At 37.4% G+C, this 27016-nt stretch overlaps 1 protein-coding gene across 1 annotated transcript in view; it reads left to right on the forward strand.

Moving 5' to 3' along the window:
- Positions 1-24716, forward strand: part of dsg1 (desmoglein 1) — a 37812-nt gene extending 13096 nt beyond the window's left edge. Inside the window, exons 5-16 of the mRNA XM_031904438.1 lie at positions 1179-1320; positions 2415-2581; positions 3339-3473; positions 10261-10446; positions 12255-12526; positions 13631-13794; positions 14259-14471; positions 15915-16154; positions 16618-16745; positions 18096-18141; positions 19293-19585; positions 20465-24716. Of these exons, the coding sequence (XP_031760298.1) occupies positions 1179-1320; positions 2415-2581; positions 3339-3473; positions 10261-10446; positions 12255-12526; positions 13631-13794; positions 14259-14471; positions 15915-16154; positions 16618-16745; positions 18096-18141; positions 19293-19585; positions 20465-21637 (3159 nt within the window). The 3' untranslated portion in view covers positions 21638-24716. The remainder of the gene's footprint in view (positions 1-1178; positions 1321-2414; positions 2582-3338; positions 3474-10260; positions 10447-12254; positions 12527-13630; positions 13795-14258; positions 14472-15914; positions 16155-16617; positions 16746-18095; positions 18142-19292; positions 19586-20464) is intronic.
- Positions 24717-27016: the final 2300 nt, after the last annotated feature.

Raw genomic sequence — 27016 nt, forward strand, 5'->3', positions numbered from 1 at the left:
GCTGATCTTAAGGGTTTACACAAATCATCAACACATTAGTGGGAAGTAGAGTTATGCCTACCAAAGACGTTGGCGCTGCAGGGCTGATTACTAATAAACTGTGACACAAACCTCACTGGTTTCTATGCTGCCATGTAATGTAAATTTTAATTTATTACAAATCAGCCTTGTAATATATGGATATGTGGAAGCTTAGCTGGTAAAATGGAAGAGTTGGAGTTAATTGGACTGAATGAGAAATATCATGCGATTGCATTGCTGAAAAATGGCTAAATGAGTCACACTACTGGGCAGCAAATTGAGGCTATTCCTTGTTTCATAGAGATAGGGGAAATAGAAAGGTAGGGGAAGTATGCCTGTATATTAAGCATGATTTGAATTCCTGTATAAAGGAAAAGGTTGTAGAGAAGAATTATGGGGCTGAAGGCCTACGGCAGCATGCAAGTTAATTTTGGGGGTATGCTACAATCCCCCTTATGTAAGGGTAGAGGAAGATGCTCAGATCCTGTTAAAAAAGAAAATTTGGTGCAGGTTTTACTAATGGAGAATTTTAATTACCAAGATATTGACTTCAGCAAAAGAATGCCCAGCACAGTAAATGGAAACATGTTTGTAAATGTACTGCATGACTGTTTATTTTCACAAATTGTTGAGGATGTAACCAGACATGATTCTGCATTATCAGCTGGAGAACCCAGGCCCCTAGTTTCCTCAGTCACTTTATCCAAATTCACTGATGGCAACATGGCTCTGCTCAATACTTTAGACTAGTGATCCCCAACCAGTGGTTCATGGGCAACATGTTTGATGTTGCTCCCAGTGAACTGAAAGCAAGTGCTCATTTTTGAATTTCTGACTTGAAGGCATAATGACCATGTATGCTGCCAAGAGCCTCCTGCAATCTACTAATTCACATGGGGCTACCAAATAACTAATCACAGCCCTTACTGGGCAACACCTAGAATTTTTTTAATGCTTGCATTGCTCCCCAACATTTTTTTATATTTTAATATAGGGCCCTGTTTATGTAGGACATCAACCATCATCCCCTTTCCCCCTATAAGGTACTTGACCGCTTTTAATACTGCTTTTAGGGAAGTATGGTACCTTGTAACCACTTGTTATGATCTACTTCATTTGTATAACTAATGTAATTTTACATTTTTGTTTTTGTCCAGTTAACTGTAAGGGCTATGTCTGGAGGAGCAGATGTGGAGAAACCTCTTTCCCTACGCATCAGAGTTATAGACATTAATGACAATGTACCAGTGTTCTCACAATCTGTTTTTATTGGGGCGATAGCTGAATTATCCAGTGCAAGTAAGAGTTCTTTGAACGATTCATTAACATGATAGTACAAATAATAAGGGGCAGATTTAATAAAATTCAAAGACAAAAAAAGCGAATTGACTTAAGGATTAATGCAGATACTATAATTATCAATTTGACAGAATGTGTTCAACTGATTTGATTTTCTGTCAAAAACCATTTTGCCCTATGGATGTTAGAGCTCAGCAGCAGTGCTCTCACAACCAGTGATCCCCAACCAGTGGCTCGTGAGCAACATGATGCTCCCCAGCCCCTTGGATGTTGCTCCCCGTGGCCTCAAAGTAGGTGCTTATTTTTAAATTTCTGGTAAGGAGGCAAGCTTTGGTTGCATAAAATATACACTTTATCAAAAATGAGGATCCTCAATGACCAGTCAAAAGGGCCAAAGTAAATGGGACACAGCCCCCAGATTTAAAGTGCAAATCAAGCAACAATATCCAAACCTATTCTAAACTCAACACAAAAATTCAAAAGAAAAAGAAAAATTTTATTTAAAAATCCATATTAAAAACATACAAACCCCACAAAATGCCACCTTATACGTTTCGTACTCTACCAGTACTTAAGCATAGGCAGTGACTAAGTACCGGTAGGGAACGAAACACGTAAAATGGATTTTTTTTCTTTTGAATTTTTGTGTTAAGTTGGGATACATTTGGATATTTTTAGTTGCATAAAAACCAAGTATTATGCCAAACAGAGCCTTCTGCAGACTGCCAGTCCACATAGGGGCTATTAAGTAGCCAATGATAGCTTTTATTGGCACCTCCAAGAACCATTTTCATGCTTGTGTTGCTCCCCAACACTTTTTCCACTTATATATGGCTCACAAGTATAAACGGTTGGGTATCCCTGTCTTAAACCATATGGATCATTAATCTTCTATATAAACTGTTATAAACATTTTTAAATATAAAATGTTTTGCATTGCTTTACAAAGCAGTATCTGTCTTAGTGAATAGTAAAAAAAATGTACCTATTCATACTAAAATGATGGAAATTGTCAATATAAAATAAATACTAATTAGTAATCTGTATTATGATGCAACAATAATCATTGTTTCATTCATTTTGTTACAACTCAGACAGTCTGGTGATGCAGATCGTTGCTACTGATGCAGATGAAGTTAATACATTACACTCAAAAATTGCATACAAAATAATTTCTCAGAGTCCTTCTGAACCCCTAATGTTCATTATGAATCAACACACTGGAGAAGTCTTCACAGTGTCCAGTAACCTAGATAGGGAGGTAAGTTAACCCAATTCACTTTTAGTATGAGTCTTTAGTATGTGCCCCCAAAGGGCATTTTTCATATATAACTGCTGGCTGCACAAAACCATCAACATATTGTGCCATAGTATTTGCTAATGATTCATTAGAACTGGAAACAGAGTGTAGTATGGATTTGTGGGCCTTAATATTTTAATACAGTATACACAATACATAATCTCTTCAATAAATAAAACTATATTCCTTTGTCCTAATAATAATAGTATTCACTATCATTTGTATTTTATTTAAATTGTCTTATTCTCTGTTATGCTTTGAATTTTAAATCTGCTGTTCAATAATTTGTTCATATACTACTGTAACAGCCTGTGTATAGACTTCATAATGTCCACTGGTAAGGCCACTAAATATATTCATGTGGCACAGTCTCTGACCAGTTTTATTACTGATTATTTTTATTAGCACTACTTTGTTCTTCTCTGTTTAATTTACTATTGACAAAACTGTTTCATAATATCATAGGTGTACACAGCAGAATCTGTTGCAAACTTCAATTGACTGATGTCCTGTAATAACATTTTTCTCTATGTAACTATTTTTGCCCCCCCCCCCCCCCCCCCGGGTATTATATATATATATTATATATAAGGGAGCAGTAAAATTCAGCCTACAATATTAAATTAATCTTATTGCATATTACACTTGTTAGCAAAATAAATAAGTCTATATTTCCTATTATTATGCATATTTACAACTTTTTGCCCCAAACTTCTAGGAAAGAAGTAGCTACTCTTTGGTTGTTAGTGGAGCAGATATGGATGGAGCTGCCGGAGCTCTTTCTGGACAATGTGGAGCTTCCATAAATATCCTTGATGTCAATGATAACTTCCCTATGCTTGAGTATGAGTCGGTAGGTTTTTTAAAAAAATGTACTATGTGTCGATGAAGAGTTTCAATTATCCAGGTCATGAGATACAGTAGCTAGTAAATGCATTTAAGAAATGTTTCAATGTATTAATAAAAAGCATCAAGCACAATTATAAACATCATTATCACTTTTTTTTACAGGGCAGACTTATCAAATGGTGATATTAGAGCTCACTTCAGAAAAACTCACCCACTTTCTATTCATTCCTATGGAATTTTTAAAAGCGCATTTATCAAATGGCAAATTCTAACTTTCATTCATTAATAAATAACCTTCTAAATATCCCTTAGGAACTAATAGAAAGCAGGTGAGCTCTAATCTCACATTTTGAAAAATCTGCCCCTTAGTAAATTGCCACTATTTTTATTTTCTGCAAAAATACACCAAGGGCCAGATTTATTATATATTATTTTTGCAATTCGTATTTTTTCGCTTATAATCATGATTTTTTATTATTAAAAAATGCATTCATTATGTGTCAAAACTGTGCAAAACACAAATGTAAAACTATGCAATGTAAAAGCTTGTGAGGCCTGGTAAAGTCAATTGAGCTAAGAGAGCTATTAAAGGGATGTAAAGCTCATGATTTGAGGTATTCACATTTTTTTAACACATTTTTGGGACCACATTTTTTATATTGGATTTTTTAATGACTAAACATTCGTACTTGAAACTTGAAAAATATGAGCCTAATTGAGTTTTAAAAAAAAAACCTCTTCAATTACACAAAACCGAATTTTTATTACTTATTACTCTGCCTCCCAGTGTTAACTTTCAACCCTCAACTGGCTGATTGTTTTTTTCATTTTAATCAAATCTATATTTATAAATATCTACGAAATTGTTGAAACCTTCAGGATAATTACTGTATATACTCAAGTATAAGCCTAGTTTTTCAGCACCCAAAATGTGCTGAGAAAAGTCACCCTCGGCTTATACTCGAGTCGGGTGCCATGGGTCCCTCTAGACTAGCACCCTCTCTCCTTTGTGTGCAAATTAGGCCACCTGCAACCAGACCCTCCAGTGCCCTGGTCTAGGCTCCCACTAGCAATTATTTCCCCTTACATCCCTCCGGGACTGGGTCTGCTGCCAGTTTGCCAATGCGCAATGAGCGTGGGGTAGTACTCATATTGTTTTTGTTGACCCTCTCCTCCTCTTACAGAGCTAGTTTACTGTTTTTCTTTGAAATAAATATTGAATAACATATACCCCACTGATGCCTCAATTAATGTAATTTTATTGGTATTTATTTTGATGAAACTTAGCAGTAGCTGCTGCATTTCCCACCCTAGGCTTATACTCGAGTCAATAAGTTTTTCCAGTTTTCTTAGGTAAAATTAGGTACCTCGGCTTATATTCAGATCGGCTTATCCTTGAGTATATAAGGGTATAAGTAACTCTACAATGACAAAACTTCTGCATCTTTTTTCTTTTTTTTTTTCACAGTTTTTTCCCCTTGTGATCACTTGCACATTTAAGAAATACTGACATGTTTTAGGTGGCTTTAGTTTTTCAGCACACATCCTTACAGACCCTATGCGTCAACCCCAACTTAGTAGGGCCACACTCACATGAACACTGGATCTATTGGATAAGCAGGGAGAGCACAATTTTACTTGCAAAAAAAGCTGTTTTATTTCAGTGCCTTACATGTTTTGGGCTCCTTTTGTGCCCTTTATGAATACATAGTTACATAGTTACATAGTTACATAGTTACATAGGGTTGAAAAAAGACCTGTGTCCATCAAGTTCAACCCATCCAAGTAAACCCAGCACACCTAACCCACACCTACCAATCTATACACTCACATACATAAACTATAAATACAACCACTAGTACTAACTGTAGATATTAGTATCACAATAGCCTTGGATATTCTGATTGATCAAGAACTCATCCAGGCCCCTCTTAAAGTCATTAACAGAACCTGCCATTACCACATCACTAGGAAGGGCATTCCATAACCTCACTGTCCTCACCGTGAAAAACCACCTACGCTGCTTCAAATGGAAACTCCTTTCCTCTAATCTAAAGGGGTGACCTCTGGTGCGTTGATTGTTTTTATGGGAAAAAAGAACATCCCCCAACTGCCTATAATCCCCTCTAATGTACTTGTACAGAGTAATCATGTCCCCTCGCAAGCGCCTCTTTTCCAGAGAAAACAACCCCAACCTCGACAGTCTAACCTCATAGTTTAAATCTTCCATCCCCTTAACCAGTTTAGTTGCACGTCTCTGCACTCTCTCCAGCTCATTAATATCCTTCTTAAGGACTGGAGCCCAAAACTGCACTGCATACTCAAGGTGAGGCCTTACCAGGGACCTATAAAGGGGCAAAATTATGTTCTCATCCCTTGAGTCAATGCCCTTTTTTATACAAGACAGCACTTTATTTGCTTTAGTAGCCACAGAATGACACTGCCTGGAATTAGACAACTTGTTATCAACAAAAACCCCTAGATCCTTCTCCATTAAGGATACCCCCAACACACTACCATTCAGTAGATAGTTTGCGTTTATATTATTTCTACCAAAGTGCATAACTTTGCACTTATCAACATTGAACCTCATTTTCCAGTTTGCTGCCCAGTTATCTAATTTTGTCAAATCGCTCTGCAAAGCGGCAGCATCCTGCATGGAACTTATAGTTTTGCACAATTTAGTGTCATCAGCAAAGATAGAAACAATACTGTCTATGCCCACCTCCAGGTCATTAATAAACAAGTTAAACAGCAAAGGCCCAAGGACTGACCCCTGCGGTACTCCACTAACCACACTGGTCCAATTAGAAAATGTTCCATTTACAACCACTCTTTGTACTCTATCCTTCAGCCAGTTCTCTATCCAATTACAAATATTATGTTCTAGGCCAATATTCCTTAATTTGATCATTAACCTTCTGTGAGGTACTGTATCAAACGCTTTAGCAAAGTCCAAGTAGATGACATCAACTGCCATTCCAGCATCAAGGTTCCTACTCACCTCCTCATAAAAGGCAACTAAATTAGTCTGGCAAGATCTGTTACGCATAAAACCATGCTGGCACAAACTAATAGTATTGTGAACTGCAATGTATTCAAGTACCCTATCCCTTATTACCCCTTCCAAAAGTTTTCCTACTACTGATGTCAGACTAACAGGCCTATAGTTTTCAGGCTGAGAACGGGATCCCTTTTTAAATAACGGCACCACATTAGCAATCCGCCAGTCTCTTGGCACCATGCCAGACCTCAATGAATCCTGAAAAATTAAGTGAAGAGGTTTGGCAATCACAGCGCTCAGCTCATTTAATACCCTGGGATGAATCCCATCCGGCCCTGGACCTTTGTTTACCTTTACATGTTCAAGTCTCTTTTGAATTTCCTCCCGAGTGACCCACGCGCCAGTAGCTAAATTACTAGAACTGGGCATATTACAAGGGAAGCCTTCATTATCTGGCTCCTCAGATGTATAGACAGATGAAAAATAAGAGTTCAAAATTTCAGCTTTTTCCCCGTTTTCATCAACCAACGTACCCCCCCGTGATAATAAAGTTCCCACCCCTTCTTGCTTCATTTTTTTACTATTCACATAATTAAAAAATAATTTTGGATTCTTTTTACTCCTAGCAGCAATATCCCTTTCCATCTCTATTTTAGCTTGCTTGATAGCTTTTTTGCATGCTTTATTTGCTTCCTTGTACCTGATGAAAGTTTCCGCTGTCCCAGCTAACTTGAATGCCCTAAAAGCACGTTTTTTCTTACCAACCTCGACAATAACACTTTTATTCAGCCATAAAGGTTTTGCTTTGCGATGCCTCTCCTTGCTTACTAGGGGAATATACTGTTGTGTATACCTACAAAGCAATGTTTTAAAGATGTTCCATTTTCCTTCTGTGTCTAACCCCATGAAAAGCCTTTCCCAGTTGACACATTGCAGAGATGCCCTTATACTGGCAAAGTCTGCACGTCTAAAATTGAGTGTTTTAGTTACTCCCTTATAGCGCTGTCTCTGCAGCATTATCTCAAAGGAGACCATGTTGTGATCACTGTTCCCCAAATGCTCACCCACACAAATGTTAGAGATAAGTTCATTATTATTAGAAATCACCAGGTCCAAAATAGCGTCATTCCTAGTGGGTTCTTGAACTGCCTGAAATAAAAAGTTGTCATTTAGCATATTTACAAACCTACTAGCTTTTTCTGACTTAGCCACCCCATTACTCCAGTCAATGTCCGGATAATTAAAGTCCCCCATAACAACAACTTGACCCAGTTTTGAAGCCTCCTCCATTTGCAACAATAGCTGGGCCTCATCCCCCTCATCTATACGGGGTGGTTTATAACATACACCAATGATCATTTTCTTTGTGACCTTCAGCCCTACTGAAATTTCTACCCAAAGAGATTCGACGTTTTCATTGGTAATGTCTTTATTACATGGCTTTAAGTCTGACTTTACGTAAAGACAAACCCCTCCACCCTTTTTAATCTCTCTGTCCCTCCTAAAAAGTGTATAACCATTTAAATTCACAGCCCAGTCGCATTTATCATCCCACCAGGTCTCAGTGATACCTATTAAATCATAATTTTCAATACATGCAATAGCTTGCAGCTCCCCTAATTTACCCGACAAGCTACGCGCATTAGCCAGCATGCAGGGGAGATTATTACTTCTCCCTCTGATGTTTACATTAGCTAAGGGAGAATTAGAGCTAAGGCAATTATGAGACTGCTTTCCTTGTAACGGAAGCTCCTTATCTGATAAACTATATGCCCCCCTCACTCCTCCCCCACAACCCTTTGCTAGTCCCCCTACCCCGTCTACACTAATTTTCCCATGGAATTCTAGCTCACCCCCCCCCCCCTTGTCTAGTTTAAACACTCCTCCAGCCTCTTAACCATTCTCTCCCCTAGCACAGCAGACCCCCTTCCATTGAGGTGCAATCCGTCAGGGCTGTATAGATTGTACCCCAAGGAAAAGTCAGCCCAGTGCTCTAGGAACCCAAACCCTTCCTTCCTACACCAAGACTTTAGCCACGCATTTAGCTCCCTAAGCTCCCGCTGTCTCCCTAAACTTGCACGTGGCACCGGCAAAATTTCCGAAAAAATGACATTGGAGGACCTTTGCCTAATCTTAGAGCCTAGATCCCTGAACTCACTCTTTAAAGTCCCCCACCTACCGTTCATTTTGTCGTTAGTACCGATATGTACCAAGACAGCCGGGTCATGCCCAGCCCCTCCCAATAATGTGTCAACCCGATCAACCACATGCCGAACCCTGGCACCAGGAAGACAGCAAACTGTCCGGTTGAAGCGATCCGCTTGACAGATTACCCTGTCCACTTTCCTAATGATCGAATCCCCTATAACCACCATCTGTTTAGGCCTAGCTCTGCTCTCCTCCCCACCACTACTAGTGAAACTGGTCTCCCGGCTGTTAGAGAGATCAGCCTCACCTAGAACCGCCAATCCAGAGTTCACACACCCATCTTCTTCACACAATCTGGCAAATCTGTTGGGATGCGCAAACCCTGGAGCAGCCTCCCTTTTCCTTTTCCCCACACTAGATTTTCTAACTGTCACCCAGCTTACTGCCCTATCATCCTTTTGCTGCTCCCCTCCCCCCCTACTATCTGACCCCACTAGTTCTTGTTCAGTTAACAAGAGACCCCTCTCAAGATTGTTGATTGAACGCAGTGTTGCGACGTGTTCCTCTAGGACTCTAACGCGAGCCTCTAAAGTGGCAATTCGCTCACATCCACAACAGAGGTATGCACTTTGGAACTGTTGTTCCACAACTGCATACATGTGGCAGGCTGTGCACTGTGTCAGACCTTCAATGTTGCTACCACTCATTCTCCCAGTTACAAGAACAGTTAAACAAAAATAGGTATAAGGACTTGTAGTAAATACCTTGTTTTACCTTGTTTTTAACTCCCTTAGTGTTTAACTCCCTGAGTTTATAACTCCACTTACAGAGTCCCACTTAAAGAGCAAGCACTTACAGAGCACCTACCACCAGAGCAAGCTCCACTGGAGTGCCTGTGGTTCTATTTATGCAGTCTGTAAAGGTGAACTAATCAAACCCCACCCTCCTCAAGCTGAGGGTAATTACAAGGGAATGTAACCTGCTGTAAGCCTATGGATCCCACAAACTTTGTAAATTAGCTCCAAAAACAACAATTACTTATGAAAAAAAATAAATAAAACCCAACAGTAAAAAAACACAATGGTTTTGATAAAGTTAGTAAAGAATACTTATCCCTTTTTAGTTGAAATGAAAGCAAGTTGATTCAACCAGCCACCAGCCTGTTAGTAAGCACCTGATAAAAGACATAAGGAGCCCAAAACATGTAATGTAAGGCACTAAAATAGCATCTTTTTGCAAGTAAAATGGCTTCCCCCCACAAATCCTTTTGATCTAGGATTTAGGTGGCACAGCTTTTTAGTCACATGTCATTTTAAAAAAGTAGTGAAAATACAAATATGAAAAATGTATTTGTGAACCACATTTTCCGGCTGTAATTTTTTCAATTTGATGAAGAATACGTGATCAATTATTGATACATGTGACTAAAGTTTTGCAATAAAAACTGAACCCACAAAAGAATATACTAATTACATGAGCAAAATGATACCTGATACTCCCCAATACAGAGTACAAATGTTCTTATACAGCTATGTCTTGTTCAACAGGCTGACGCTGCTGTATATTTTATGAATAAACTGTTTGCTGCTGAACTTGTCACTAGTCTAATACAAACATTTTTGTTACTCTTCTTTCCCAGTATTCTGTTTCAGTAGAGGAAAATGCATTACAACAAGGATTGCTCTTTATCCAAGTATTTGATCATGATGAAATGTTCTCAGACAACTGGTTGGCAGAATTCGAAATTGTGTCTGGAAATGAAGGTGGCTGGTTTGTAATTGAGACAGATGCTGCAAATAATCGTGGGATATTACACGTTGTCAGGGTAAATTAATTTTTATTGTCTATCAAAGAGGCATTTTATAGAAACTGTACATGATTCATTAAACCCCCCAAAATATTATGTTTTCTTTTAGATAGCATAAAACCTATCTTTGTATTTTGACCTTGATCCTTTCCAACAGTAGGCCTTGCATTCAATGAGAAATTTTACCTGCCTTCACCATCAGCTCCATTTCAGTCCCTATTTCAGTGCTTGATTTTACCAAAGAGATGAGAAAAGACACACTAGCAATAAAGCAGCTTACATACAAAAGTTAAAACTTTATTTTATGAAATTTAATTAAAACAGTTGGGGTAAAAAATCCAGGTTTAGAGGTTTTGGTGTACGTAGCAAAAACCATAGTTATTATCTAATAACATAATCCAAGATAGGCAGCAAAATATTGCAGTCCAACACACTAAAACCTTTTTGAACCAAGCTGGAGCAAGCCCATTGGTCACCCTAGTCATCTGATTATGGAGTGGAGTGATGTCCAACACCAAAATGAAAATATATAGCCAAATCTATGCCAGATCATTGGTAAAATGCACATTTGGCAAGGATGATAAGGAATTAGTTTAGTTACTTTCTGTATGCTTCCACAGGAGCCAATGCACTCTGCAACATGTAGCTCTGCAAATAAATCTGCATACTCGAGCAGTTTCCAGCAGAAATACGCTGTGTTTACCTGCACCCTGGCAGAAGCAGTGCTTCCGGGTGCAAGCACAATTTGCAGATTTATAAAGCGTTGGGATGGATTCTCATCTTGCATTTATTCACTTTGTGTGGCACTAGCCTAAAGGCCAAGGTAAATGGAGCGTTGGCTCCGCTGCTCTCAGCCTGCGTTTTTTTTTTCAGGCTGAGAGAAGTGGATCCAGTACCTTCCCTAACTCCGTTGATCTGCACTTAAAAGTACAGATTTACCTTGAGTGCAGGCACACACAGGCTGAAAGCAGCAGAGCCAACACTCCATGTGTCCTCAGCCTAAATGGATATTGACTCTTTCCATGTCTAGCAAAAAGTGTAATATGAGACATTTAAGTAGGTTCTAAATACAAATTTATACAAAAAAGTAAAAGCAGGCTGTTCTGGGTAATGGTACCCTGCCTGTCATCATTCTCTACCTCTGTCTGTTCTTAAATTACATATTGGGCTAGATTTAAATAAATAAGAAAATATTATATTATGGTCTATCACATAAAAACATATAGGCGTGATTTCATCTCACACTTAGCCACCAATTTACCAAAAAGTGTAAAAAATAGAACAAATTTGAAATCAACTATGACTGGGTTAAAATAATGAAACTGTCTGCTCTCTGCAGTAGACTTCTGTATGAACATGTGTAAACCTTGTTATTAAATCCTATAAAGTCCTATGATATATAATGTATGGAGAAGAATGGCAATCACAGGATTTGCTGAATATCAATCTTCCAAAGGTTTATTTTTCTCCATGGACCTTCGTCAGGAGTCAAACGGTGCAACCAGATCCACATAGTGTGACGGGCTCTTTGACTCCCAATGAAGGTCCCTGTGGGGGACAGAAACCTTGAGCAAAATACACCTTTGGAAGATTGATATTCAGCAAATCTTGGGAGTGCTGTTCTTTTGCTTAGTTTATGTTGTTTCTCAGCTCGGCACCCAGGTAAAACAACTGCATGGTATGGACCTCTCTCTCTGTCTCTCAGTATATATGCCTTACACCTCAAATATTCTTTTCCTTCCTTCACTGCTTAATAATGTAAATATCATACTGTTTTTCTTAAACTCAACAGCCAATGTGATAAATAATTTTTATTTTCTATTAAGGAATTAAATTACGAAGCATTGCAAATGATGAACCTTGGCATAGTTGTAAGAAACAGGGCCCCCTTCCATCCTTCTATTCTATCTGAGTACCAACCGAAGGTGACTAACATAGCTGTTCAAGTACAAAATGTGCACGAGGGATATGCAGTTATACCACGTCCATTAGTCGTGAGCATTCCAGCAGGCCTGACCAAAGAACAGATGCTTAATTATATACTGGTCAAACTGCAGATGGAAAATGTGGACACTGGGGAAATCGTATCCAATGCTGTGTAAGTCATTCTCACTAAAGCATTTCTTCTTCACAATATTCAAAATATTCCAGGAAAACACACCACAGGGGTCATTTACCAACGCATATGCAGTGTGTAAAGTCCAAATGTTTGTTATCCACAATGCAGTGTTTTTCTTCCCCATAATTCCAGCATACCTGAAGCCATGCTCTGAGATGTGCCTGCCACAATTGTGACCAAGGCATTGAAACAATGCAATTTCACGTTTAGATTTTGATTCCTAGGCCTTTGAGGGTGTGAGTTAAGTCAGTTCCAGAGCATGCATTTTTATCTGATTTACTGGATTCAAGTCTCATGCGCCTATTGATGCAGCCTATTGACCAGAAGATCCATGATGGTGGTAGCTCCAGGGTTCCCCGGTGTCTATAGAAGGAATTAAGTATAATTTATCAGAAGAGGTAGGATGGATGCAATGGCAATTACCAATGGCAATATACGTTCATAAATGACCCCTCACATATTTTTGTTGAGTAGATAAATAAAATAATTCTAAATTTAACTTATAATTAAATTCAACTAATTTCTGAATATTAGGTCAGTACACTAGTATGAGCCAGTTTATCACTGAAAAACCGCATTGAAAATATTGAACTGAATAAGGAGAAGTGTTTTTCTCCTCAAATTAAATCTGTGCAGCTAATATCAATAAAACTCCCAAAGCATATACAGTATTTTATTTCTATTATAGGATAATACATGTATGGTACCTGCTATTCAGAATGCTGGTATCCTGGGGATTTCCAAATAAGGGATCTTTCTGTAATTTAGATTACCACACTTTCAGTCTACTAAAAAATCATTTCAACAAAAAAAAAACCAAATAGATTTGTTTTGCCTCAAATAAGGATTAATTATATGTTTGTTGGGATCAAGTGCAAAGTTCTGTTTTACTATTACAAAGAAAAAGGAAGTAATTTTTTAAAAATGTAAGATATTTGATTGAAGTCTAAGGGAGATGGCCTTCTTATAATTCGGAGCTTTCCGAATAATGAGTTTCGAGATAATGGATCCTATGCCTGTAGTAAATCTAGAGAAAGTATACATATATATATATATATAAATGTCTTTATTCTTTCCGAGCAGGTATACTACAGATGAAAATGGTAGCAAATGGTTATTTATTGATGACCAGGGGAATGTCAGACTCATAGGTGATCTACCTCGTGACACCACCGGCACAGGCACCGGCACAGGCACAGGCACAGGCTCAGGCAATTACACTGCGGTTATCTTTGGAGTAAACAACGGTAAATTAGCTTTGCTAACATTTTCATTTAGGTTCTTTTATTTCTCTCCTGTTACAAACAAATATTGTACATTGACATTGAATCTATATTTTATAGGTAAAATTTACAACAACTTTCCCACAAAATAAATAAGCCCCTTTCTCTTTGATTGCTTATCATCACACTATAGGGCTCATTTATGTCCACAAGAACAGTAAGCTAAGTACTATTTTGAGCACATTCACCGTGCTTTTTCCCCCAGAATGCCAATTCCAATTTTAACGCAAGAACCTTTAATGAAAATTGTTGTAGACGCAAGTGACTGTGGGGAAAAGCGCTTGCGAGTGTAAATGAGCCCTGTTATGTTACCTGCACAACTTCTGCTAGGATAGAGCAGCTGGTCTTCTTTTCTCACCACAGGACATTTTTGGGGTGGGTTATTTGCAATGCAAATAAAAAATTGTATTTTGACAAATGTATTTCAGATGAACCAACTCGAACCGTTACTACCACACTTACTGTGAATGTTACAACTCCAACCTGTCCTGTGATTTCTACTCAGCAAAGGACAATATGTTCAAACAATCCCCAGGTTCTTCTTCAGGCAGATGATGGGGCTGGATTATCCACTGCTCCTTTCACATTTAGTATTGTATCGGTATCAGATGTCTCAGCATTTACTTTGACAAATGTAAATGGTAAGAATGTTAAATTATAAACATATGACTTATTAAAGATATTAGTTAAAGAAAATGGAGGAGATAAAACAAATAACTTCCAGTCAACATCTACAAGCATTAAGAAAACCCAACGACCCTCCCAAATGTCCTATGTACTACCATAACATTCTTCTCTGGAGCTAGTAATCTTAATTTATTCATTTGTCATTTAACCTTCATAAATGTCCTTTTGAAATAGGTAAGAAACAAACAGCAAAGCAAGAGCACATAAAACCTACATTAGTGGCTAGGTCAAAATGGTCCAAAGCTCAAAGTACAAGTCAAAGTACAAGACACAGTTTTGCCACACTTTGCACCCTGTAGTGACATAAGCATCCAAAGAGCATCTTGTTGCTCTTCAAAAACTCAAGGACTTTTGAGTATGTGCTCTTGCACTTCTGTCTGACCTCTCAGGGATCTATAACCAGCTTTTTAACTGTAACTTAGAGATAACTATATACATTTAGTTACTCTGAGGGCTATAAAATTCCTACGTACAAGTACATAAATAGTTATATGTATCATATAGCAAAAGCAAATAAATTAATCAATAAATAATTCCATATGGTACCAGTTCATAAGTCCATATGAACCTAATACTAGCTGATCATGCTGGGCTCAAGAATAAAAAGATAAAGGTGCCCCACATAATGTTGCCAAGTATGGGCAAAGCCATTATTTTACTTATGGAGCCAAATTATTTAGAATTCTGAAGTTCTCTTATGAGTTGTTTACCCACTTTTTATCTTCTGGTGTAATGGGAAAAATTTGCTCTTGTCTTGGGGAACTGGGTATATCCCAGTACCAAGGCCCGAACTGGCAATCTGTTAATTCTTGCAATTCTGAATGGCTGCTGTAAAATTCCATAGATAACATTATTAGATTTGTTTTGTGCTATATATAATCAATAAAACCTACTTGTCTGAAATACTGTAATCTGTCCCAGACCTAAGTTTTGTAGGATTTGCTCCAGACCTAAGTTTTGTAGCAGTTTAAATGATGACTAAAAGCCTCATTTAGTGCTTGTGTCCAAACACACTCTATGCACTTCTGTATATTTATGCTAAGCGCCATTGCATTAATCTAGTCTGCACTGATAAATCATGAACAAGTGCGCCTACTGATACTAGGGAACCAATAAGCTACCAGCTTCCTGAACTCAGAGGTAATTTTAGGCATATAGGGTTGCATCAGTAGCTCTGCAACTTGCACCTTATTTCCAAACATTCTCATATGTAATTGCATTTCTTTTAACATACTGGGCACAAATCAGCACACAGCCATAATGATATCAGAACTGTTAGGTAAATTGTGTACTTTACTGCACTTCTGATATTTTTTGGATACACCTAAATCAGCCTATTTCACTTTACAAAACATCAGGATTCATCTACGGTACTTATTATTGATTTTTTATTACAGGTTCAAGTGCAGTGTTAGCAACAACAAATACAGAACCCCGCAATGTTACTGTTCAAGTTCAAGTTGCAAACAGAAATGGTCAGAGTTGTTCCCTACCTGTGAGTATCTTATTACAAATCTGCCAGTGTATGGACAGTGGAAACACCTGCGTACAGTCAGGAACATTCCAAAAGGCAAAAAGTGTTGCGCTGGGCCCTGCAGCCATCGGACTGTTGATCATGGGATTCTTAGCACTCTTATGTGAGTAGATTTTTTTTTATTCTAATTCTTCAGATACTCTACTTTTTCATGCACATAAAACCTATTCAGCATCGAAAATAAATGACCTATATAATTTGTGGAAATAAATTACCCAGCATTCTAGAAGTAGGTACCTTCCCACACCCCACCCCACAATGTAAATGAATTTAGAAACCATATGACAGCATCATTAACAGTTGAATTATACTTCTATAAGCAGGATGGGTATAATCTATGCTAACCTATAAAGGGAGCATTTATTATCTTTAATTTTTAATTGGGTCTAGTGTTTAATATATATAACTTAATACTGGCCATACAGATCCTTTCATCAGTAACATAATATTTAATATGTTAATTGTAATTATTGTAATTTATAAAATGAACATTTATGTTGCTACACACATTTTGTTTTTGTTCCCTATATTGCATGGTTAGAAGATTTTGGTTTTTTTACTGACAGTGGCTCCGCTATTAATGCTGCTCTGCTCGTGCGGCCCTGCAGCAAAGGGCACATTTGTTCCTGTAGCAGATGGGTACGATGGCGCATACCGGCCCTGGGGAACTGAAGGAGCAAAACCTGAAGATGTGGTGAGTTGACATGACCCCATGATTATAATAAAGATGCTCTAGTATGCTAAAATTCTCAGTGGCTAATCCATACATACTAAATGCAGGTGGGTTTCTCCAGCAAATTTTCTGTCTGTATTTCACTTATTGCTCAGAGCTGAAAGGGTTCTATGAATGATTGCACATAAGAGGATTTGGGGCATTTTGTCTGCCACACTTTCAGCAGCAAAATATGCAGCATGATAACACCCATATTTCACAAGAACCAATAGAGAGACACGTGTTTTGATGATGTGTTTGAGCTCTTAGTTGCATAAAGCTTCCACATGTGCCACCTCCCTAAATCTTCTTAATTTAATTGTATTGCACATAGAAAGGTTATTTTAGCTTGCTGCATGCTGATGTGAAAAAGGACATGCAGGCTTCTTTATAGTGCTTGCTTTGTGGAAATTTTTGCAAAACCACAATATTTAATGGAAATACATAGGAATCAATGGAAAGGCAAAATTACATTTCAGTTACTGTAAACTACGCTTCAAAAAAATATATACCATCTAGATGCTCAGGCCAGAATTTCTCCAAATCAGGTTAACAAAAACCCTATAATTTCCCATTAATTATGCACTGTAGTAAAAGCAATTGTCTCTTCAGAGTACAAAGAAGCAGCAGATGTGGAAGAGGTAAAAATGACATCTGCTGGTAGTGTTATATTTTCTGGCAACTACATTGATAAATTATAGTGTGGATTCATGGCAAATTTTTATGCAGGTCAAATCATGAATTTTGGCGTGTAACTGTACCGGGCAAAAAGTTTGCTCATCCCTACTCAATCACTATTCCTAGATGCAGTAATGGGTACAAAAATAGGTGCAAAATGCAACATGCCTGACTTTTGTTAAACTGTGAAAAGTAGCAAGTAAGAGACAAGTAGTGTCCCATGCAACTTTTTGCTGCAAGAGCAATTATGTTTTTGTATTTCTGGGAATGATTGCTGCATAGTAGGTAAAAAAATGGAGCAAGGATTTTTTTCCACTATTAGTACTTTACTTCCGTTTCCAGTACTAAAAGAAATGGACAAAAAGCAAAATTCATAACCCAAAGTGCAAAAGGGATTAATAATAATATTAATTGTGTGTAAAGCTAACTCCCCTGACATGGAGATAAATATAGCATCTAAATGACCAACTCCCTGTTTTAGAAAGTTAGAAGTTAGACAGATCAAATTCCCATTAGGAAACGCTTAGTTCTTTAGGCACCATGCTGGGGCTTGATACAGTAATATTTGAATACAGAATATGCTTCTCACATCCCATCCAGCCCATCCAATTATTTTCATTGCTGGCTTTAAAAACATATTTCATTTGTTTACAGGATGTGACCAATTTGCTTGTAAGTTCGGGTGCTCCGGATTGTTATGGTAAGTTATTAAGTAAGCAGAACCATAGCATTTCTAAGTCTACTATATATATATATATATCCTTGAGAAAGGTCCTAACAAGGACCGAAACGTTGGTTTTAACAATTTTTTTGAAACATTGAAGGGTGTGCTGGCCACAGATGATTATTTTATATATATATATATATATATATATATATATATATATATATATAGTCTTGTAAAGAATCAGCACTCACCAGTATCGGGGCAACGGCTGGGTGCTAACAAAAGTAATGCATCAAACTCAACAATAGAAAGCACTCACAGCTACAGCATCAATCAAGTCAGTGATTTATTTCAGCATACCATCTACGCGTTTCGATCACCACAGGATCGTCATCAGGATGATATATATATATATATATATACAAATAAATTGCTTTTTATGACTGGCACACTAACATTCAAAAAATAAAATGCAATTGCAGTTTAGTTTTAAGATGTATTGTGTTCCATGCTGAATTTGCACACTTACATAAATTATTATAATAAAATTACTACTAAAGCATGTTTATTACTGGCATTGTTATTTAAACACCCATGTTTCTAAGAATATGGAGTCTTGCTGCATCAATTGCATTAATAATGCAAATAAGCCTTTGGAATATGCAAAATAGGTTACTGTTCCCAGGATTCTCTGTTAAAGGAAAACTATAACCCCAAAAAATATAAAATATAAATATAAAAATATATTGCACAAAACAGTTCATATGAAAAAACCCTGCTTCATCTAAATAAACCATTTTCCTAAAGTAGTACAGTATGTACTTTTGGGTAATCCTAAATAAATAGAAAATTGTCATTTTAAGTAAAAAAGCCCTCTTGGGATCATTCAATTTACTGCCCACAAACAAGCCAAGGCACACATAGAGTTCTGCCTTTTGCTCCCACACTACTTCCTGTTACAGTTAGAGCTGCATTATTTCCTGTCAGGTGATCTCTGAGGGAGCACACAACCCATCACTAAATAGTGGATCAAAGGAAAGGATGTAAAAGGGCAATATTTACTGAAATATATATTCCATACATATATTCAAGTATAAACATATTCTTTAAAGAAATGTTGAAAAAATGTTTTTTTATAATTCAAAATGTAAATGATCAAATTAGAATATTCTTTTTATCTTCAGACATGAGCACAAACAACTACATAACTGGAGGAGGACTGGAATCAACAACAGCGCCAACAACAGCTGAAGCCGGTGGCTTTGGCACTACAAGGGTTCATTCTAGATCTTTTGGCACAGGACTGGGTACAGGAGTTGTAGTGGGCAGCGGGGCAGGATTCATTGGGACTGGTTTGGGCATACATGGATTTTCTGGAGAGAGCAATGCCGCGGGGTCATTGACTGGAGCTATGTCTTCACAGTACAGAGATGGAGGCACCATTAACACAGCTTTTGTGGAAAACTACTTTACAGAAGTAAGAAACAAATCCATTCTAATGAAAAAATATTCGATCTATATTAGTCTATATATTAGTTCCTTTGTAGAGACTAGGAAGTACCTATCCACTTGAGTGACCATCTGGTCAAAGAAGCAGGAAGCTGTTGGTCAGCAATATACAGTAGTGAAAGCCACAGTTCAGTGATTACTGCCCTGATGTATGACAATCTCTAATTACCCTTCAGACTAATTAAATATTAGAACAATTTCTATTGGGTTTATTATAAATTATCTTTTAATATTTATATTGTATAATATAATTGTATTATTATTTAAGTTATCTTTTAAAGGGGACCTGTCACCTTAAGAAAAAACTCCAAATTCTTTTCTATCATGCTAGTCGAGCAAAGTAAACCTTATTTACACTATACAGAAAATATAAATCTTGTTGCCTTCAGTCTTGGAACTATTCAATCACAGCAAGCAGGAAGCTGCCATTTTGTGGACACTGTTAGTAAGGCAAGCTTTGCATCACACCAAATCTTGTTGGAGGACACGATGCCAATACCCATGCACTGGCTACATAATTAGGTGATGGGGAGAAAGGGGAAAAGTGTGAAGTCCAGTGACATCTAGGAAGTGCTGAATGGAAAGCTAAAGGTATTGTCTGCCCCGCCTCTATGCCTAAGGCATAGAGGCGGGGTAGGCAATATATGATTGACAACGGGGATTTTTAAATGTCTTTATAAAGGGTTTGGATGTGTTATTTAAAAAAATGAATTTGGGTTTCATGTTTAACTTGAAAAGGACTTTTATTATTCAGTTTTTTATGTCTGGGTGACAGGTCCACTTTAACATGTAACTTTTTATTCACATAATCCATCATTTTGAATGAAATGACTATTTTATTTTTTAGAAAGCTGAAGCCTACGCCAATGAGGATGAAAGTCGACCAGCAAACGATTGCCTTTTGATTTATGATAATGAAGGCATGGGAAGCCCTCCTGGCTCTATTGGATGCTGCAGTTTTATTGATGAAGACTTAGATGACAGCTATTTGGACAATTTGGGGCCAAAATTTAAAACTCTGGCAGAAATATGTTCTGGTAAAACACCCGAGCCTATGCTGCGTGTTAAAGAACCAATAGTAGTGACTAGCATTCCAACGGTAGAGCCCAACATTAGCTTTTCATTAAATGATGCTGTTTCAACTGTCCGTCAAATGCCACCTGCCCCTGTGACTAGTTCTACCTATGTAAGTGAAAGCTTAGTTTCATCCTCAAACCTGCAACCTGCTAAACCCATTCCTGAGCCTGGTAACGTTTTAGTAACGGAAACTTACACAACATCCGGTCCTTCTGTATTTAATTTTGATTCCCTTGTTCAGCCTAACATCTTGGTGACAGAAAGAGTGGTTGGGCCTACTCCAGGAATGAGAGGTGCTTTTCCTGAAATATCTGATGGCTCCAATGTTATTGTGACAGAAAGAGTTATGCGCCCTGCTTCTGGGGTGCATGACATGGTAGATTTTGCAAATATACAAGACAGCTCAAATGTTGTACTGCGGGAGAGAGTGCTAGCACCTAACACCTCAAGGCTGTCTGGGTCATTCAATTTCCCAGAATTAAGTCAGGGTCAGGGTCAGAATGTGGTTGTTACTGAACGAGTGATACATCCCGCCTCCAATGTTCCAGCAAATGTAAATATACACTCTGATCTGATGGATGGGCAGAATGTTCTTGTGACAGAAAGGCTAATACAACCAGTAGCCAATGTTTCAAGCAGTAGAAGCATCCATCCTGAGCTAGTCGGTGCACAAAATGTAATAGTGACAGAGAAAACACTCCGATCTGCCCCAGGTATTCAAAGCCACATGCTAAGCCCTGAACCCTTACGAAGTGTTGGATCAACTTCCCCCAGCGTCACTCGCAGTAGGGTTACTAAGTACAGCACTGTGCAGTCCGGCCCGGCTGTGCAAAGCCATGTGCTAAGTGCTGAACCCTTACTAACACAGGCTGTTGGATCCACTTCCCCCAGCGTCACTCGCAGTAGGGTCACTAAGTACAGCACCGTGCAGTATTCTAAATAATACATCTTTTGTGTGATATTTGATATTGATTTGAGATACAGTGGTGTTATTAGTGTAAAGACTGTCTTGAACCCATACCAACAATATACTGGCTAAAGCCTTTGCTAACAAACTGGATAGATTTTTTACTGCATTTATTATAAGAAAACCTTTAAACATATTCTTGGTTTTTATACCGTACATCATATTCAGTTGTAATGATCAAAGAATATCCAAATAGGTTATGTCCAATCTTGAACATTTGGATTGCTGTATGAATTCTTATGGTTTCAGGGTTGTTCTGTTGCATAATTAGAGCTATACTGTATTTAGAATCATATGTAGTTAGGCTATGTATTTAATATTTCCCAATAAATCCAACAAAATCAAAGTATGAGGCAAGCAGGGTTAATTTAAGGTGCCAGTGGGCTCAGGGTAAAGATTTCATTGGTGGGCCCCCCGGCAGTCATCCCAGTAAATTTGTGCTCGGAATCTAGAATATAATAAGGCAGGCAATAAAGATATGGTCTTTGTTTACCAAAGCAGAATTGGGATCCAGGGACACTGCCCTGATCTATCAGCAATGAGAGTAGAAAAACCATGATTACAAAATAGAAAAACACAGTAACACATAAAAAATTCAGTCTTCAGGTATCATAAAACTGTTGTGCTCTCCCTGGACTAAAGTGAGTGGTCTGCCATTTCAGGGGGATGCTTCATTTAGAAGTTATAGAAAATGAAAAGTCTGATGGTGGGCCCCAAGTCTTGGTTGGCCCTGGGCAAAAAACCCTTTTGCCTATTGATTAAGGCCCTGGAGGCAAGCACTTCCCTCACTCTTGGACAATAAATTAATTGATACTATATTACTTGCATGTAAAAGCCTAAAGCATTATGTGTTTCATGTTCACAGATGTCTTAGGCTTTTAAGTCTCATACTTTGATTTCATATTCATATTGGATTTGGTTTGGCTGAACAATCATTATGTGGTTGAAATAGCATCCTGCAAAAAGTGCTGGGATTTGGCCGAATCCTGGGTTTGGTGCTGAGCTACTGAGTAAAAAAATACACTCCTTGAGGGAAGATAGCAATCCCTGACATGGGAGATCTATCAAAAACTGCTCAACAGCGATTAAGGCGAATCAAGTGACTTAAAAACCTTAGTTACATATTTTGGAAAGGTTTCTCGTTAAAGTTCAATTGCAACATTTAATCTGTTTTGTTATTGAAAACAAACCCATTGTATTTATTTGGTTTAGGTTATTGGCTTTATATTTTGCTTTATTTGCCTTAATTGTTAGAACTTCTCTTTGCTGATTTGTATATATATATTTTAAGGGGAAAACATAAGTGCTTATGCAGGTTGGCATTTGCTTGAAGTATCTCTCTGCTATTATTTTTTAGATAGAATTAGGTAACCGTCTTTTTCTTCTCAGCATGCTATATACCATTAACTATTCTGTAAATCTGGGAGTGCACATTCTTGCTTGCTTAATTTCATTTTATTGCTACATATATACTATACCACAATCTCATACCACTGATTAGGGGCAGATTTATCAAAATGTGAAATTAGAGCTCACCACAGGAAAATTCACCCACTTTCTATTCATTCCTAAGGGATTTTTAGAAGCGTATTTATGGGTGAAAGTTAGAGTTCATGATTTGATAAATACCCTTCTAAAAATCCCAAATGAATAAAGAGTGAGTGAATTTTTCCATGGTGAGCTCTTATTTCACACTTTGATAAATCTCCTCTTTAGCAAAAGGCGCTGGTTTCTATTAAAAATACAAGTGAGATGGGATGTGGCTAAATGAATTGGTAACCTGTCACCAAACTGCTACTACAGGCACATTTTTCATATAAAATAAACATCAGTATAGAGTTACAAATATATGGGAGAATAAAATAAACAGGAAAAGTATTAATAAAACTGATACTGAAAAATTGCATTTCACAATGTAATATTTTTTGTTACATACAAATGCTCTAACAGATCTTACCACAAAACATCACATTACCACAAAATAATAATGGAATGAAGCCATACACTATAATACTTAAAGGAGATGGAAAGGAATTTTACTGCCAATAGATTAGCCACATTAGTGCCACCTAGAATGCTATATTTATTCTGCAGAAAGCTTTACCATACCTGAGTAATCAGCCCTAGAAGCTCCCTATGTTTGCTTAAGATAGCAGCTGCCATTTTAGCTTGGTCTCAGTAGCTTCCGTGCTGCAGCTCTAGCTGCTGGTATCTCAGATCACACATTCTTATGTGGGGGGGAGGGAATTCTAAGGAATTCTTATGGAAGGGGGGAGCAAAAAAAGGAAGGGGAGAGAGGAGAGAGCTGCACAGATTCTTACCCCAAACCTGAAGGAGCCCTAAAGGATAGGAATTCTGATACCGAGGAACATTTTTACACAAAAAAAGACAAGAAATCCTGGGTTTCTTTTGATAGAGAACTCAGTGCAGCGTTTCTGTGAGTGCTTATGGCTGTATTTACATAGACCTTTCTGATAAAGCTTACTTAGTTTTTACCTTTACTTCTCCTTTAATAGCAACACATAACACTTTTTTTTACATCACACAGTTTTTAATTCCTTTACACAGCAATAATATTTCCAGCAGCTTCAAGATTTCTGTATATTTCCTTTAAAAGTATTAATTCAAATTTTCCCATAAAGTCTCCCTCAACTGATCATTTGAAATGTATGCAAGGAAGTGGCTTATTTAACAAGAAATGTTACATAGAGATGCTGCTGACCCTCATTATGAAAACATTTTATAAATGATATCACTTTAGCAGAAAGGCTTTTATTATAACAATGTTACTCTCCAGGTACCTATATAGTCAAAATCCTGGAACAATATAAAAGGTTTTTTTGCCATAAATTTTAGATTCACTTTGTAAATAGGAGATCCTTTTTGATTGTCACTGTCACTCTATGTTTAAAGATCTCAAGACAAGTAACTATGTACAATAGAATATGTTTGGTAAAACTGTGTTTGTATTTTATAGAAAATATTAAGAACTTTGAAATAAAAAATGGCTTTTTTTCAAGAGAAGTTCAATAAAAGCAGAATATCTTGAATCAGACATTTCTTTCCTGACGTTTTAGCGTTTAGCAAAATGTACAAATGCTCAATATGCAGCAAATGTGTTTATTGCCTGGGAAGAATGAGCAGTTTGTTGGGGTGCAAGCTCATGTTTATGTGTTTAATATTTATATTTATGTGTACAAATGTGCATATGTAATGTCTGCATGTGTCATGTGTGCATGTCAGGGAAACTGTCATGAATATGTGCATTATGGGAGCATTCCCAGTTATTAACGTTATATGTTAATTGTATAAACTCGAATTCGAGTTATGCTTCGAAATGTCTGGTATTTATTAAGTACAAAAAAACAGAAAAGCTTGCGAGTTTCTATAGGAGTTGTCATAGGCACTCTAATTTTTCAAGTTTTTTATTTGAATGGGTTTTCCTCATTAATAAATAAGCGGCCATTCGATATGTGAGAAAAGCAAAATCAAATTCACAAACTCGAAAATTAATAAATAAGCCACTACATATCAATAAATTCAACCTTAAATGTTCAGTGATTGAAATATTTAAACGTGCCACTCCTTAAATGTCAAACGATTCCAGTACAGTCTATACTCCACTATTCTCCATAAAAGTTTACACAATCTGTTTTGCTGTTACATTATCATCATCATCATTTGTGTATATAGAGCCGGCAAATTACCCTGCTCGTTAATTTTTAATCTTACAATAATTTCACAAACAAGGGTTTGCAGGGCCCTACTCACAAGGTGCAGAATGTCTATATATACACAATATTGCTTTTATACAAGAATATACATTTACAAATAGGCAGCCATATTCTGGGTGAAAAACTGAAGTCCAAAATGAGTTGAAGGAACCCATAACAGTGGGAACTAGGTTCTGTGCTACCCTTTCTGAGAGACAAGAGGTAAAAATAATAGGAATAAGAAAGTACAAGCTATAATCTACCATAAATGACGTGGAAACACAGAGGCAACCATAGAATTGTTACTGTTGCTCCAGTCAGATTGTGGGGCTGATTTACTAACCCACGAATCCGACCCGAATTGGAAAAGTTCCGACTTGAAAACGAACATTTTGCGACTTTTTCGTATTTTTTGCAATTTTTTCGGCGTCTTTACGAATTTTTCGTTACCAATACGATTTTTGCGTAAAAACGCGAGTTTTTCGTAGCCATTACGAAAGTTGCGTAAAATCGCCCGATTTTTTCGTAGCGTTAAAACTTACGTGAAAAGTTGCGCCTTTTTCGTAGCGTTAAAACTTAAAAGGTGCGAAGTTTCGCGTAAGTTTTAACGCTACGAAAAAAGCGCAACTTTTTGCGCAGGTTTTAACGCTACGAAAAATCGCCAGATTTTACGCAACTTTCGTAATGGCTACGAAAAACTCGCGTTTTTACGCAAAAATCGTATTGGTAACGAAAAATTCGTAAAGACGCCGAAAAAATCGCTAAAAATACGAAAAAATCGCAAAATACCGATCATTATGAAAAAAACGCAATCGGACTCATTTCGACCCGTTCGTGGGTTAGTAAATGTGCCCCTGTGTGTTAGAGGCCAATTACCCATATTGAGAATATGTTTTCACGCTGCCATGTTTGTTTAAATACTGAACCTTTATGTGTTGTTAAAATAACACCTAATTCAGTACTGGTAATTATTCCACCAACAAAGGTGCTTTTCACATCTACTAACAAAGAAGTTTGTTGTTATAAAAGAAAGAAATTTAATCACAGTGATCAGGTGTGTGGACTTTTTACTTTGGAGAAATATTATAGCTAAACTCGTAGCTTTAAAAGTGTGTCTTTCCCTTTAACCCAAGCCTTAGGGGTCAATTACAACCACAAGTGCAGTGAGCAAAGAGCAATTTTAAATGCAATCACCATTATTTTCCCATAAAGCAGCATTTTTTTTCCCCAGAATTCCAGTGTTGCTGCAGTTGCTAGGGGGCATTGCATCTGACACAATAGTACCCAATGCTTCAGTACATAATTGAGCTCACACTTTATTGTAACAGAAACAATTTTGATAACATCTTTCCAAGTCTGGTTACAGACATTTCTGGTGTTTGACGAAAGTAGTGATTGAACTGGCATCTGATCCTTTTGATGCACAGCCCCTGTCCGGAGGTGGCAGGTTTCTGTGTGTCAATAGGTGAAGCTGGACTCGATTTGAAACAGGAGGCAGGAAGTACTGAGTAACGCAGAGTGCAACTATATGGATGTGCAAGGAACGTATTTTAATGCAAGTACCATTAATGAACAGGGTTTTTACATGCTACTGACTACAGGAAAAATCTGGAAAAAATGCGCCTGTACTTAGTACAGTGCC

The sequence above is a fragment of the Xenopus tropicalis genome, chromosome 6, assembly GCF_000004195.4.
Source record: "Xenopus tropicalis strain Nigerian chromosome 6, UCB_Xtro_10.0, whole genome shotgun sequence".
Classification (NCBI taxonomy): domain Eukaryota; kingdom Metazoa; phylum Chordata; class Amphibia; order Anura; family Pipidae; genus Xenopus; species Xenopus tropicalis.